This window comes from Cyprinus carpio, chromosome B8, assembly GCF_018340385.1.
Source record: "Cyprinus carpio isolate SPL01 chromosome B8, ASM1834038v1, whole genome shotgun sequence".
NCBI lineage: Eukaryota > Metazoa > Chordata > Actinopteri > Cypriniformes > Cyprinidae > Cyprinus > Cyprinus carpio.
Window position 1 is genome coordinate 11,981,965 of NC_056604.1, and position 17,311 is coordinate 11,999,275.

The window sequence follows — 17,311 nt, forward strand, 5'->3', positions numbered from 1 at the left end:
ACTTGCCTATTAAAAAAGTAATGTATTCAAAATACATTTATTTCATACGAAGTTCAAATTTATAAACATATTTACTGACATATCACTCAAGACTTACTGATATAAAAATTAAAATGAAACTTTACCTGGAGTACTACTTGTGCACAATGCACATTTCTTAAAATTTAGCCTAAAATGTTTTTTAATGTCAATATTGATGAGGATTGTATAATCTTTGAATAATACTGGTGTTTAAATGCAAGATATTTAAAGTGTACCTGAAGTATACTTGTAATAGTTTCGCTTTAGCACAATCAAATCTACTTCAGTATAGCTTTAATTGGACTTCAGCACTTCTTCCGCACAATTAAAGTACATTTAGTACAAAATTAGTTGTTCCAATTTTGCAGACTTTGAGTATACCAGTTTATTATACCAAAAGCACAATTTCAGGGTATTTATTAACCACATAAATACTGTATATAATTATATTTTTAGTGTACTTAGCATAAAATAAATGTAATTCAAATACATTTTAGTATATTTATTTTTCACTAGGGTTAAAAATTGAGCAGCAATTTCCGAGTGCAAAGTTTTTCTACAGTGAAAATTTTTTTTAGATTTATGTTTAAAACAAGAAAACATTTGTCAATTGAAATAAAGAACAAAATAAATTAACAAATAAAAAAACTTAAAGATATGTGATATGAAAAGTCTTAATATCTTATCCAGTTTTGCTTCTCAAGTCAATGTATCTACAGATATTTCAGCATTTACAGAAAAACATGACAAGAAATAATGATTACAAGAATGATGTTTCCAGTGTATGTGTAAAAAATTATGATATTTAATATTTAATAAATATATAAATGACTCCAAAGAAGTTTTATCCTCACTGATACCAGCAGATATGTGCATGTTCAAGCAGTCACTGAGAATCTAAGAATACACTGAAGTCAAGCAAGAGGGTATGTGGCCCAGCAGACAAGAGAACACTGTAATTCACAGCATTTATTACAAGCTACAGTAGCTGCAAATGTGTCATCACATAATTCACAGTAATCTGCACTTATTTCATGGCAGAGAGAGGTATTTGTTAAAAGAAAAAAGTCAGGAAAACAGGGAGAAACAATAGGGAGAGGGAGAGTAAACAAACAAGTGAGCAAGAGAGATTGCGAGAGAAGCACTTGAAGGAAAGACCTACAGGAAATAAAGCAGTCAATTCATCAAGTGTGTGTGAAATGTGTTTGTTTAGACTCATCTTCCCAGCTCTATTTCTTTTAACACATGACCGCCTCTGTCCCCCGTGAGCATTTCCGGGAATGCTGACCTACTTCCAACCCCATAAATATGTTTTTATAATCCTTGCCCATTGGCACCAAGCACTCAATGTCCTGCCTGCACAACGCATACAGACAGGGATAGACGGGTAGACAAAAAACAGCCTGGGACCAATACCATCCCCATCACAACACAAGTGGTTAGAATAATTATTGCCTGATTCATTTATGTATTATGGATATAAAGGTATTCATACTAAAAATTTATAAGAGATGCTGTTTATGTTCATATATGTTGCTGTTACAATCTCATCTGAAAAGTTCAGACTGACTTTCCCTCCTGTTAGTTGTGTGTGCTGTTAATGAATTTGAGACATGTTTTCCTCAGTTCATAACTTTCATCTTAAGATTTTATCCTTATCTGTAAATATTATAAAGTCAAGCAAGTATTTCCATTTTGCAAAAAGGCTTGTTTGACAACAAGTGAGTATTAGACTTCACATAAGGAGCGCAGCATTAGCACACAAACATGTACCAATTAATATTTTTTTCTTAAAAAAAAAAAAATACTCCCTGAAAGCTAGTAAAGCAGAGTCAGAAACAAAGAAACACACAGTGAAAACTACTATGCATAGATTTCATTTATTCATATTGATTTCCACTATATGTCTGAAATTCTGAAAGAAGCAGTCAGCTGATTCAGCTTGACAATTTACAGAGTCCATCTTTTGGTTTCCCACATAAAGCTCAAGGGTTATTGAAGGAATCGATCTGTGAATCGTAGTAATTAATGATCTAAATCACTCATTTGGTTTGATTAGCTTTCCAGGCCCCACAGTTTAGGGTTTGTTTGTGCTCTGTGTGTGTGTGTGTGTATGTGTGTGTGGCTCTTTTTCATCTTGTGTGATGTGTTTTTGTGTGGCCCCCGGTGAAATTCCAATTCTAATTCCATTACAGCCCACAAACTTATCAGTGTGACTGAGGGTGTGTGTCCAGTCAGCTTTATTCGACAAATTATTCATTCCTCTCAACAGGCTTTCACGGGCCCTCTGGGGGAGTACTTTTAAAATTCAGACCCTCAGGAGCCTTTAATATCTCTCTCTTTATATATTTGATATATTAAAGGTATATTTTATTATAAGCTCTTCAGATTACATTTTATAGAAAACATGTTTCCCCTTGTATGTATTTCTCGTATTTTAGTCTTTTCTGCTGGGATCATGTGTAATGCATTATTTTTTTTTTTATTTTTTTTTTTTATTTATGCTTATGCAGATACAGGCATTAACAGTTCATGTTCCGAGAGCCTATCGTGATCTGCAGCTGCTCAGGACTAGATATTTAGGATAAGTGACATTAAGCATCAGGAGATTACAGTTTTTTAGCTGAGTAGGTGTTTGTTTAGTCTCTTCTTGAAGGCCTGAACATTCTTTGAGGTGATTTCACCTACCACAGTACAGGGGAGGCAGTTCCAAGTTGTTACAGCCGAATGAAGAAAACTCCTCCCCAAACATTTGGTGTTGGACTTGGGGAGTTTTAGGGCGTGACTTGGTCGTGCTCTCCGAGTGGTTCGGCAAAGGAGATCTGGTGGGGGTAGCAGAGCTTTGAGATCCTCTGGACAGTTTTCAGTGTGCATTTTAAAAAGCACAGTTGTTGCTGCAACAGTTCTACGTTGGCTGAGCTGGCTAATTGCATATTTCCTTAGGGCAGTGTCCTCATCCTCCCCAATGATTTTCAGTGCCTTTTTCTGGATGTTGTCAAGCTGCCCAAGGGTGGTCTGAGATGCGTTCATCCAGGCAAGGCAAGAGTACTCCATGGTACTCCTGACTTGTGCCTTATAGACATTGGCCCTACCTTTAACATCAAGCTTGTTGGCCAACCTACGCAGAGCTCCTAGATGCTGTCCAGCACGCTTGCAGATGTTTGACAGGTGATTAGTCCATAGCAACTTCCTATCGATACATAGTCCCAGAATATTCAACTGCTCACAAAGGTCAATTCTGGTTGTCCCCCAAAAAAGGTCCGGGCAGGATGGAAGCCTCTTTCTCGACAGAACCATAGCCTTGCATTTGCTAGGCTCGAACGTGACCTTCCAGGTATCAGCCCACCTGCAAATATTCTCCAGGTCTTTATTTAGGGATGCTGCCACATTGGGACCATTAAGTGACGTTACTGGGGCGTAAATGGTGGAATCATCCGCATATAGAAAAATGCTATTATCGCACTGTTCTACAACATCGTCTATGAAGATGGAGAATAATAGCGAGCCGAGAATGGATCCCTGGGGCACCGAGGCGTTGATTGGTTAAGGTGATGAGGACTGACCAGAGAGCACGACCTGGATGGACCTTCCTTCCAGGTAGTTCTGTAGCCAAGAATGTAATGGCCCAGTTATGCCTTTAGCAGAAAGCTTATCCAGAAGCCCATTGTGCCAAACCTGGTCGAACGCTCCTTTAATGTCTAGTGCAACAATGTACACCTCCCCTCCTTTATCTAAGATGTTGTTCCACGTCTGCGACAAAACTGTAAGGAGGTCTGCTGTGCTGTGGTTCGGTTTAAATCCATACTGTTTATTAGAAATTAGTTTATGGCGGTAGAGGTAGCCCTGGAGCTGTTTATGAACTAAGGATTCCATCACTTTGCTAAGGACTGAAAGGAGGGATATGGGACGATAATTTGTTGGGTCTGATTTTGAGTCTCTTTTATGTATTGGTATCACTCTGGCGTTTTTCCATTGTTTAGGGAACACGCCATGTGAGAAGAGAAGTTGAAAGAGACGACTAAGGGGGATGGCCAATTCTGCTGCACATTCTCTAAGGACTTTTGTTGGTATTTCATCAGGTCCCATTGCCTTTGCTGGGTCAAGGTTGCGAAGAATGTTTCTAATGTCTTTGGGTTTGAAATGCACATGGGCAAAAGAGGATGTTGGTTGCTGGCACTGAGGAAACGATTGCGCAGATGCATCACGCAAAGTACACTTCTCTGCAAAGGTTTGACAGAAGATGTCAGCCTTTGCACTGGCACTGATGTAGGTGGTACCCCGATGTTCAATGACAGGGATGTCTGTGAAACCACTTCTGCCTGAAAGTGAATTTACTATGCCCCACCATTTTTTTGAGCTTAGTGAGTTATCTGCAAGATCATTCCTCAATTTGGTGTAATACTCCCTTTTTGCCCTCTTTTCAGCTTGATTAAAAGCTGCTCTTGCCTTGAGGAACTTCCGTTTCATAGCCGGGTCATCGGAGGTCCGTATGTTGTGATAAAGCTTTCTTTTTCTCATGGCTAATCTTCTGCACTCTGCGTTGAACCAGGCTTTATCACCGGGCTTTTTGGTGATGGTCTTGTTGGGAATATATAATGCCATGGCATCTCGCAGTATGGAGGTAAAGTTTGTGCAGATGATTTCAGGATCTTCGTCCTTGAGAATGCTGGGCCAGTTAATATTAGTAAGGTAACCTCTCATCTCCCAGAAGTGAGCCTTGTCATATCTCCATACTGTTCTCTTGTATGGCTTATCTCTAAGGACTGGGATTTGTAGCTGTATTAGAACTGGGCTGTGGTCAGAGGATCCCATTTGTGCTAAGGTGGTAGTGGTTGCTGGTGTGTCTGAGAGAACTAGATCTAGAATATTATCTCCTCTAGTTGGTTCCCTGACTATCTGATCTAGCCCCAGACAGTTGGCAAGTTGTATGGCTCGCCGTCCAGCAGTGTCTGTTATATTACTGCCCAGCCACTCGTGGTAGTGTACATTGAAGTCACCTATGAGCATTACAGACTGTGCTCTATATTCGTCCATCACTGAAAATGTGAACTTGTCAAGGTAGTCCAAGATTTCACAGGAGGCACTTGGGGGGCGGTATATAGCACCTATCAGGAGTGTCCTGGTTTTCAGAGCAACAGTGAACCACATGAGCTCAAAATCATCAGGATCTCTAGCTGGATTATGATAGATGGATATTCCTTCTAGACAGTATACTGCTATACCACCACCGTTTTTTCCAGTGCGGTCTCTGCGACAGTTGAGCGAGTAACCAGGGATCTGGATGGAATCAGCCCCGTCTGGAATGGTGGAATCAAGGAAGGTTTCAACTATAATGACTATGGAGGGTTTCTTCACTGAGCAACAGTTGGCAAGATCCCCAATATTGGACCGTAGTCCTCTGATGTTCACTTCAAGGATAGTCAGTTCGGATTCGCTTATTCGTAGTCGTGGTCCGTGCAGTGGTCAGCATTGGGTAATCCGATTGTTTCGAGGCTTTCTTTCTAGTTTTGTAGCAGAGGTTTGACGGCACAGGGGGAGCTAACCCCTGTGCCCATTGGTACACACCTGAGCAGTGCGGCAGGAAATCAGTTCATACATGGCCTGATCCGAAAGCATCATGCCTAAGCAGAGGACTCATAACGGATCGGGCCCCCAGGAGGAGCCACTTGGCCAGGGACGGGGTAATCGCACTATTAGTGATTCCTACTACCCCAATTATATGCAATTATTTTTCATTTCAAACCACTGGGAAGTCACTTTGGGAAGAAAGTGAGTTTTGTTTCTCTGAATATCCTGTGGTTTTCTGGTTATGCGCTGTCACTGGTAAGCAGTCTCTGAGCTAGCTCACTCTTTACTTCTCTGATAAAGGGGCTTTGACCTGTCAGTCAGGCATCATATCAGGAACAGGGACAGTTAGCAAGGAGAGAATGTTGATCCAGGAGGGTCTGAATAATGCATAGCTTTCACCTCACTGTATGTGAAAAAAAATCACGCTGTCAGAATATTCTTTTCAAGCCATCACAGTCAAAGTCCCAGCTCTCTTTCAAACCCGACTGGCTTAACATGTTCGGAAATAAACAACTTGTTTTCTTTTGTTACCGCTATCACAAGCTGTGTATTAAATGTATAAAACTGTATTTGACCCCCAAAATTATTGTATTTTACAAAAGGAGAGTTTTTGTTTTGTGATTCATATTAGATTCTTTTGACTGTAAGACACCAAAATGATACAGTAAAATAGCTGTAATATAATGATACCAAGCCAATGCAAGTGGAAGATATAATTTTCTTCAGATGTTTTTTTTCTTTTCCTGTACTGTTCGGTGTCAGTCCATTAGAGTAAATCTGAATGATCTTAACAGAAATTTTGAATTCTGTATAATCAAACAGTAATTTTAGGATCATATCTGAGTATGTAAACTGTTTATCATGAAGAAGAATTTATCTTCTCTGTTTTCTTTTCTCAGGCGGCAAAACTACCTATGTCCATTATTATTGTTGGAGTTGGCCAGGCTGAGTTTGATGGTAAGACGTGAAACTATTGTTATTTAGTTTCATCTTTATATCTTCTACTCTATTCTCCATTTTCTTTTCTCTTTATTTACTCTTACTGTATTTAATGTATTGCAAACATAAGAAGAAAATGTTCGGCATAACCCTTTATTGCCTGTTTGTATTGTACTCAGCATCTTCCTAACTGTTTCTTAACTATCAACTCAGCTAATAATAGTATTCCCACATGGAGGTTTAAAACTTAAATGCATAAATGCAACTTCACAGTTTGCACTCCCGTAAAGTAGAGTTTCTGGATAAAAATCACCTAATTGGGAAGGTTTCGGACTGATAAGCAGATGTCAACAAGCAGATCTCACAGCTGTTCAATATAATTAGCATGTCCCACCATCTGCTATTAGTATTTGTGTTTGGCTTTTCATAATCTTCCAGCAAAGAGGTAAATGTTGGTGTCATGCTGGGGCGAAAGGCTCCAGATTGTTTTATTGGCTGGAGGGCAGATAACATGATGATCTCACTTTTTAGCCATGGTTGAACTGGACGGCGATGATGTAAGAATATCCTCCAGAGGAAAGCTGGCGGAGAGGGATATTGTACAGGTACATATGTACTACAGTATATATTTGTATATGTTGTGTATGTATGAATTCATATTTTTACACACACACACACACACACTCACACACACAATATTTGGTGGTGAAAAGTGGTCAGTAATTCAGGATTCATTCTGATTCATTCATGATCACTGATTCAGTTCGGAATGCCATATATGCATATCTCAGCAAAATATTTATGTAGCCTAGAGTCAAAGTAATATAACACTTTGGGGAAGTTTCTTAAGGAATAACTTTGGGTGACCTACATTTACAGACATCTCAGATTCAGAGAACACTGTGACATCACACATGAAAAAAATAACTCAAGCTAACAAACAACAACAACGCTTGTGCAGCCTATAAATAATGAAAGAATCCAGAGTATTTTTTTTTTAATTTTTTTTTAGAAACAACCAGGTTACATTGGTTACATGGATATTTCAGTTCCCTAGACTTAAAAAAAAACAAAAACAAAAAAAAAACACTGAAAATGATTCAGGGAATAAATTAAACAACTATAGCTAACTGCTTTTTAATCTTATCTCTGCCTGCAGTTCGTACCATTCAGAGACTACATGGATAGGACAGGAAACCATGTCCTGAGCATGGCACGGCTTGCCAAGGATGTCCTGGCCGAGATCCCGGATCAGTTAATTTTATATATGAAGTCAAGGGGCATCAAGCCCAACCAGACACCACCAGACTACAGCCCACCTGGGCTCAGCCCAACCCCCACCGTATGAGTTTACCCAGCCTGCTGAAAGAAAACAGGCGATGTTATGTCACCTCCAATTTGGATCTCGTTCAAAGCCAATACAACTGATTCAGTGTGAGGCGTCTAGAAGAGCAGATGGTTTCAGTTCCTGGTTTTTGGATCTCATACACTGGAGAAATTGAAAACTCTATCTGTGATCTGGAGGTTAAACTGAAAAGAATGGTACTTATTGATCTGTGAGTTGGTTTCCTTCTCATAATTTCTTCACAAATTAGCCAACATTTATAGTTTGGATCAGTCTCATTCAGATTCATACGTCCGACTTTGCTGGATATATGGAGAAGATCTGCGCAAGCAATGCAATTTTCTGCTTATTTAACATCTCTAACATCTCAACATCTATAAAAACGCTATAGCTCTTGTGTGTCATATAGCATGTGAGGACTGTGTTATATTAGGGAAATCTTCCTTGTATCTGCCAGAGGAAGCAAACAAGAGCATCACTAGAAAGTGTGATCTAAAAAAACAGTGAAACTGTAAGTGGTTGTTTGAAATATTATACCCTGTACGGGTGATCTGTTTAGTGAAATTGTTTGATTTGTTTCTAGAATTTGTAGATCCTTCGTGTTATGGTGGTTTAGGCAAAGTCTTTTTGGTACAAAGTTATATTTCCCATACCAGTGTCCCATTTAAAGCTTTTTAGAGCTATGATAAACAAGACTTTCTATTTTAAAGCATGAAAATCCAGGTAAAAATAATTGTACATTGCATTAATACATTGTATTAAACATATTTATGTACTTTAGATGAAATCAGTTAAGAAAATTCCAGTGTAAAAGTCTAAGAGTAGCACAAATATTTTCTTAAAGCTGTAACATTTGTAAATGTTAATCAGAGGTCACAGATTCAGATTCATTACTGTACACAGACTGAAATTTCAGGAACGGTCAGCTCACAAGATTTACTTTAATTTGCCCCTCCAATTCCTTAATGCTCCGGAGCTGGTATATCTTGATATTGTACAGCAGCTCCTCAGACGCATGCGAGCCATCAGAGGAAACATGAGCAATGCCCCGCCGCTCGCTGCTAAAGATGATTGGAGATGAGGCAGCGTCTGCTGTTTCTCTCATAGCACTGTCTGACTCACCTGCTGTCACGCTGAACCTTAGCTCCCTCATTCCTGGGATTTTCCCTAGAGTTTAAAACACTTTTCTATTCTTCACCATGACAGGAATTATTTTACTGGTTTCAAAAGATGAAAGACATATTGCATGCAGCTAAAATTGCATTACTCGCAGTGCAAACATAATGCCATTTTATTTCAATGTTCTAGCTTTAAATAATTTATAGCATTGGCATAATAACAGGACAAGCATCGAACACAATTAATTTCATAAACTTGCCTTACATACAGTAAGTTTACATTAATGGTTGATGGCAAGCATAAATTAGAAACAGTATTTTATATGCAGTATTATTACTAAGGAAGCGCATGTCTAACATAAAACCTTAATAGGCTTGAGACATTCAGTTAAATCTCAGAAAATGTTAGCTATAAGATGTACTCTTGTCTAGCATATACAGCCTCTTTTGTCCGAGGTCCATTTTGAAAATTAATAATCACTATCACAGACAAATCTGTTTGTATCAGTAAATACTGACTGACTTTTTTGGACAGCAGGGCCGTTTATACTTGTTCTTACCCACATTTTATACACATTCTCCCCTCCCCCTAAAAATTTTATAACATCTCTTCTTTTTCCCAACAAGTACCAACAATTTTTTTTTATAACAACATTTATCTGTTATTATAGTGTAGATTATGAACTGTGAAGATGAACTGCAGTTTTATTTTTCAATCTCCACTGGCCCTGAAGCTACAAAATCTGCTCCCGGATAACAAGACAATGTGTTTAAACACACCTTTCTTTACTGCGAGTTATTAGCACACCTGGAGAATGAAGTGATCCATCAATCAATTAGGAGGTGAAGATTAAGTCTGACAAAGGGAGCATTGGGTGAAAGGGTTTGTTTGAGAGTGTTAACAGATGTATTGATTTTAAAGGCTTATTTACTCTTCACTTGATATTGTTAATGGCTAGTTAATAACTAGAAGATAATAGTCCTTTTACTGTTGAGAAAAAACATTATTTTTCATGTTTTTTTTTTCTTTTTTTCTTTTCAGGGGCCTTTTTATTGTATTCTGTTTCTCAAATGTGAACCTGAAATTTATACTTGCATAAATGTAACCTTTTTAAAATCCTGTTTAATATTTATGAACGCATTGCTGCTAGGTGGCTTGTGAATCCGAAGAACAAATTACAGGCATCCTGAAACACATGTATATCACTATCCAGAGAATGTTAATGGGTTAAGTTTATGGCATGGTGTAAATTTAGCAAATACTATTTTTTTTTATCCCACTATAATAAAAGTCATATAGTAGTTCACAAAAACATTGCAAAGAGGTAATAGTAAGAAAAAGTGTAAATTATGTGTTAAAGATATGGCCCTTGTCCAGTGCCAACGTTCCCTCTGTGAGATATGCATGATTGTGCCAAAATAGTTGATGGGCTCAGTGATGAACTGGCCTATTGCTCTGCGTTAAGCCTCTGCCGCTCATCTCATAATCGAAGTCCAGAGCATGATGCATCCCATCCTTGCTATATTCCCTTTCCTTCTCTCTTTTTGTCTTCTTCTTTGCCTCTCTTTATCTCAGTCGATATGCATGGAGAGCTATTTCCCAACCGAACATAGAACATTGCTGTTGTCATTCCCGTGGTGTGTGAAATTTGTAATGGATTGCCTTAAAAATGACAATGAATAAAACAATGACAACGTTTTTCGAGTAGATCAGAGAGAGATTTTTTTGTATGCATGAGTTTCTTCTTCATGAATAAATCCATCAGTTACAAACTGTTGGAGTCTATTACAAACTGAAGCAGACTTTAATGGGGGAGCAGAGATATTTTCTCATTAATTCATGTTAGATTCCACGGCTGGGCCCTCCAGAGACAGGTGTACATTTACATAAGTCTATTCGCTTTAGTTCCTTTGGGTTTGTCACATTCATTCTGAGCGATTAGTCAGTAGTCTCTGGTTGCAGTGTTTAGATGATGTACATGGGTGAGCTTCCTCTTCTCAAAGGGTAAAATACCATGAAATGTCATTGGTTAGTTTTTTTGTGTGCTGACACTGCAGAAGTTCCAATCTATTCTGTGCTCATTATGTTTACTTGCTAGTTGCTAAATGCTTAATGATTGCTATTTAGTGTGTGGTCAATTTTATTTAGGCCTAGGCGAAAATAGACCGACTGCAAAGCGCCATCATGATGCAAATAGAAAATAAACTCTGAGATGGGTAGAATTTTAACTAAGTAACAAGTATTGTTCAGACTTGTCCTTTAATCAAAGTCTTTTTGTCATTGCCGAACAGCGGCAAGAAGAGAACTCGCCGTCCAATCAGTTGGCTCCCTGGGGCCGGTTGGTGTGTTTTCTTTCTCAAGAGCACCTGCAGCATTTAATAAGATTCACTTCTGATACATCAGCTGCATCACCTGAATTGAAGGAAGGAAGGATGGGGGAGATGTATTGCTGCACAGAATTTATTTGTTTTCTCTCTAAGCAAAAATGCATTTGCAAAATTGTCGTCCTGCTTTTTGAGGCCTTCAGCTGCTCTATAATGAGTGGAAGCCTTTGAAATCAAAAGCTATTTTTCAATGTTACCAGGGGAGATGGAGACTCACAATTCTGGCAGACTGACTGATGTTCCCTTCAAAGTCCACCGTATTGGTTTTGAGTGTTAATGCCAAATTAATTTCTTAAACTGCTGTGATGAACCAGCAAAAGCAATGCTTCCATTGGCAACTATTTCCCAAAAGAGAAGAAGAAGGAAAAAAAACTAAAAAAAACATCTGGACAATGTTCTCTGGAAGAACAGATCCAAAGCATATCCCGAACAATCTGGGAGAGACTTTCAACACCAAGACAAGTGACAGGACAACAGAGCTGTATATATAAGCCTACAGGATACTCTCATGGGGTCAAACTTTGCCATACTTGGACCCACCCAAGTAAAATCACTCACTATTTTTCTAATCCTTAATATTGTTTCAGTAAGTGTTCCTTAATTTCATTCCAGATCAAAAATGAGGAGTAGCCTACCGAAGTTTAGCAGCTTTGAGCAATGCAAATTCAGTGACTTGCAGTTCAGTAATGTTGATTCAGTAGCTGCTCTGATAGCTTAGATATAAGTAAAAATTCCTCAAAGTGATTCATTTAAAGAACCACCTCATGAGAGTCATTTGTTCGTGAATCTATTTATACAGGTGACACTATTTATGCGTGAAGAGCCCCGTCGCTTAAAAGCGGTGCTGGAGACACTGCCGTGATCTCCGAGAAATATGCAAATATGTAAGAATAATAATTTTCACCTACAAACTTGTTCACTTAATTTGAAAACTTTTATGTCAGATTTTAAAACAGCTGTAGTCATTCATTTAGTGGCAAGTGCGGGCAGAAATAAATTGTTCTCCCCAATCATCTCTTTTGTTTTATTTAAACGCTAAAAAGTAATATGTTGTTGGTAAATTAAGCGTTTGGACGTTAAAGGGCTTTGCAGACATAACGAGTCATAACTCCAATTATGTTAAAATGCCAGTGGTACTGATAACAGCGCTATTAGAGAGCATCTCTAGATTTATTTGTTAGTATCAGGCTTTTGCCTGTTGTCTGTCTCCATTTCATTAGAGATGTCGGTCTCTTTATGAGACACATGGCTCAAGGGAAGACAGGTCTCAGGTCATCAACATGCTGAAAACACTAATGCTCTTTGTCAACATGCCGTAAGCCAGCCTGGCTTTTAAAACACAATACAAAAAGTCACTCCAATGAAAAGCATGAGCCCGAAATAGAGAAACCAGGGAACATTTTCACAAATGTCATCTGAAATCTGGGGCATCAGAAGTCTAGAAGAAATCCAGCCCTCAGACACATCTCATTGCACCTAATAGGCTACACATTTTTAAATAAGTGTGCAGTGTACAGTTTTGACATTTAGCTATATTTCAACAAAACAAGTAACAACACCTTTAGCAGTTATTCAGAGCTCATCAAAATAATCTCCCAGAATGGTAGAAAGTAACAGAATAAAATAGAATAAAATCTACATATTCACAATCAGAAATACATGAATGAGGGGTTTTTGTAAATATCTAATTTGCGTGTTCATTTCAGGCATATTTTAGCCAAACAACAGAATTCATTTGCAAGTGCAGCGAGCAGTTAAATGTGTTTTGCTGCTCAGAAAATTAGACAGACTTGCCATAACATATTCACTTTACTCTGAGGAAAAGCAGAATAACCTCATGCATCATCATAAGCTGACTCACTTAATCATTGGATTGGTGTTCTGTGCTGTGAAAATAAATGAAATTATGTCAGGCTAACCTAAAAAAAACTGTCAACAGCTGGCACTTTTCATGAATATAATAAACTTTGGTGTCCGTAGAGTTTGACACTCAAGAAATAACTTTTTTCTTTTTTCTTACACAAATTGGTTTATTATTATTATTATTATTATTTGTGATACATCTCGTCTGCTCTTTGATTTTTATGGATGTATTTAATATCTTATATTGTTTGAGTTTATTGACTTCTAGAAAAGAACAAATCACACAAATCAGGGCTTTAATGACCAAAATTTTATTTTAATTTTTATTGATAATTTAATAATGTTTTTAATTCCTAAAGTCTGCTTGAACTCCAGTCTGACACTTAAAATTTCTCAAATATAATAACATTGGCGAACAGAAATAGAAAAAGTTCAGCAAAACAATATCAAGTGATGTGAACATGATGTAATAAAACATTTTTTGAGCGATTTAGTGACTTTGTGCATGTCTTCAGCTTAAAGCCCAAATCAGAGATACTATTCAAGTATTAATGGCATTTCCAATAAAATTGTTCTACTCTCTCAATTGTATACCTGAGCATACATATATTTACATACGCTCCCTCTTTTTCTTTCTCATTAAGCTGTCTTGGCTCTCGGTGTAAAGGGAGGGACACCCTGTCTGGGGCACATCAAAGGCTTTTGCAGTAGCGACAGGGGCTGATGAAATGCTCCATGCCTAATTTAAACCTCCAGCGGCACCACCAGAACTTGTCTCAAACATCCCAGTAAAAGTCACTGTATGGATGGCCTACTTCAGGAAGCAGGCTCAAATCACATGAGGCTTTGATTCTGACAATACTTTGTCTTCGAGAGGGAAGAACTGTATTTTGCTAAGGGTGATGATGATATCCTGTGCTCCAGATGCTGATCAGAAACCAGTTATTATGCGATTTGAGATCAAACTGAAAAGGGAAGTGTTCAGAAGAGTATCAAAATCAAACACATTTCCAGCTGCATTTAGCCCTAGATTTGCTATGTCTCAAACTGAAATATAGCTTCTGCAGGCTCAAGCTTTTCAAAGTTTTGCCATAATAAAGTTCAACAAAAGTTATGTTTAAGCAATATCACATGAACAAAAGTGCTGTTCTGAATATTAATGAATTGTTCAGACAAATGATTTGTTCTGAAAGATTAGTTAAAGAATGAAACACCAGTGCATTTTTCTTGGTGATATGCAACCAATCATAAACGTGGTGATACTCAGCACAATTACTGGTGTGATATTGATTTTATTCAACTGTTCAATTTAATAAGAAGTTAATATTGATAAGCTTACATTAGCAGTTGTTTAGTCTATTTATGCTTTGCCAAAGAAAATCAGAATCAACAGTTCTGCAACTCCACTATTGGCAGTTATTCCCTGAATGAATTGCTGTTTTTGAATCAGTTGACGGAATGAATGATTCATCGTTTGTTTGGTATCTGAATCAATCTGGTTTTGAATGAAGTGATTCTAATGACTCAATCATGAAGGCAGTCACTTGTCATCATGCACTTACTTGTGTAACAATGTAATAGTAAGAGTCACTGAAAATTCCAACCTGAACATCTTTGCAGACCAACAGGAATGCACACAAACACAGACAAGTGGAGTGATGCTAACAGTGTTGGGAAGGTTTCTTTTGAAATGTAATAGGTTTCAGATTGTGGTAACACTTTATCTTATGGTGTCCTTGTTACACGTTACATGTACTTACTATTATAATAACAATCTATTATGCATAATTACATCCAAGTAACCCTAAACCAAACCCTAATCCTAACCCTAACCATATAGTAAGTACATGTAATTGATTAATATTACTCAGTACTTAAATGTATAATTACACTGTAACAAGGACACCTTAAAATAAAGTGTAACCCAGATTACAGGTCACCCTATCCAAAATGTAATAAGTAGTGTAACTAGTTCAGTTACTTTATTAATGTAAATTATTACATTCGATTACATATTGATTACTTTTCCGAATTTCTAACAAATGTTTTCCACTGTTAATCAGTTAATCAACTCTCAGACAGGTTGTAGCCTAAAGTTTTCAACAGCAAATTCAAAGAGGAGAACCAGTCAAAAGCATCAGCATTGCTTTACTAAATGTCCTTTAAATGGCAGGAGGCATCATAAACATAAAAAACAAGCAAAACAACAGATTAATATTATACAACATATCCTAGTTTTTTACAGAAAATATTCAGATATAACCCCCTTTGTAATCGTTAACATTTTCTTAAGTGACTAATGTACAGTAATTACACTTTTTTTTTTTTTTTTTTTACTGTAATGGATTACGTAACACCGCTATATAAAACTAGTTACTAACCAACACTGGATACTAACAATAAAAAGTCCTAATGCTGCTATTGGAACATCACTTGGCCAATCAGATTTGACGACTGAAACTGTTGGTTACCTGTTTATGTGGATGGATCTACAGGTCAAATGGATAAGAGTAAGACAAAATTGTACGCCACCCAGAAAATACCGTCCTACTCCTGCAGTATGGGTCAGTGATATTTTAACAAGTTTTTTCCCTCGTCAAGGCACTCGGTGTAAATGCTTTGCCCTTGTCTGACTCCTTTAACTGGCAGTGTCCAACATGGACTAATGGGATGTACAACTATTAGGTCTGTCCTGCTGCCCTTCTGTAGACGATGAGCAAATGCATCATTTATTTCTGTTTGTCTTTTGCTTCTCCTACAGACACAAAAGTCAGAGGCTTTCATCGGTTCTGCTGCAAGACTGGTGGACTTGAGTCAGGCAGCTCCATCAGTGTGAGAAAACTGCATAAAGGTGGTGTCATATTAGTGAATTTTAAGCAGGATTTTGTGGGCACAAAGTCCCATTGTATATTGTCAGAAGTCTTGCAATGTATAAAGCACAGCTCACAAAGAAGTCATGTTCAAACCAAGAAGTTTTCTGTTAGTCAACGCAGCAAGTTCATGCAACCAACATGTTACAAAATCTGCTTGGGGAGCAGTGGTAAATGTGATCAAACGTAATAATGTGTGTGAGCTCGAGTGAGTCTCCATTTATAAAAAGTGAGGGATAGCAAGCAAGCTGCTAGTACTGTAAATTCGGTTCTTATTCTTACTGTTTACACCAGCCATCAGTCAAATCATCAGTGCTCACTTCTGCTGCTGTGCAAGGTTGTTCCTTTTCAAGGCGCGGCCCAGATAACAAAGTCAGACTTGTCGCTTGTTGACAACTTGTTAGATACAAAAAAATTAACTTGAATCACAAAATAACAGGATTTGATGTCGATAATGGTATTACTATCCGATCTAACAGTGATAACTCAGAGGGACCGATTGAATTACACATTTAGGCCGATAATTCTCTCATTGGCTTTGGTGAGTCAATCTGTTGTTTCCCTGTAGCGGTGGAGCCAGCGGTTGGCCGTCAGTCCAGGGTGTAAGGCTGATGTAAGGATGCCTGTGCTGGATCAGCTCAGTCTGGAGAGCACTTTTAATGTAGATATAGCCTCATCTGGAGTGCAAAGAGTCCCCCTGATGCATCAAACCATTCATCCTTTATGAGCATAGTGAGTGTGTGCAGAAACCAGAGGTGAATAAAACATCACGGCTATAGGACAACCTGGCTTTAGTCGTATATTTCCTCGCACAGCAGCATGCAAGCCCAATCACTTACACGCAATCCCACAGTACGTGGATACAATGGTAAACAGAAGTGTTTGGACTACCTAAATATGCATTACAGGTATTGTCACAAGCTGGTGAATACTAAATCACAGACCTCTGACTTCTTTTATCTGAGGTATGATAGAAATAAATTAGACATTGATCCGCTCTTATTCTGTTCATCTCTCTGAATATGAGGCAGTGGTATCAGTGACATGGACAAATCCTTGTGGGTAGTCTGTTTTGTATCTGTGTCTGTATCTGAGGAAACAGAAATATCTGATAGAACTGTGATGAATCTGTCACACAAATCAGTGTAGTTGATTGTTTTTTTCTCTGTGTTTAACTGGTTGAAGGTTTTTTTAGATTCATA

General features: G+C 37.9%; 1 protein-coding gene across 1 annotated transcript in view; it reads left to right on the forward strand.

Moving 5' to 3' along the window:
• Window positions 1–9,571, forward strand: part of LOC109109433 (copine-5-like) — a 51,610-nt gene extending 42,039 nt beyond the window's left edge. Inside the window, exons 13-15 of the mRNA XM_042729712.1 lie at window positions 6,489–6,546; window positions 7,060–7,133; window positions 7,688–9,571. Coding sequence (XP_042585646.1) covers window positions 6,489–6,546; window positions 7,060–7,133; window positions 7,688–7,876 — 321 coding nt within the window. The 3' untranslated portion in view covers window positions 7,877–9,571. The remainder of the gene's footprint in view (window positions 1–6,488; window positions 6,547–7,059; window positions 7,134–7,687) is intronic.
• The last annotated feature ends 7,740 nt before the right edge of the window (window positions 9,572–17,311 follow it).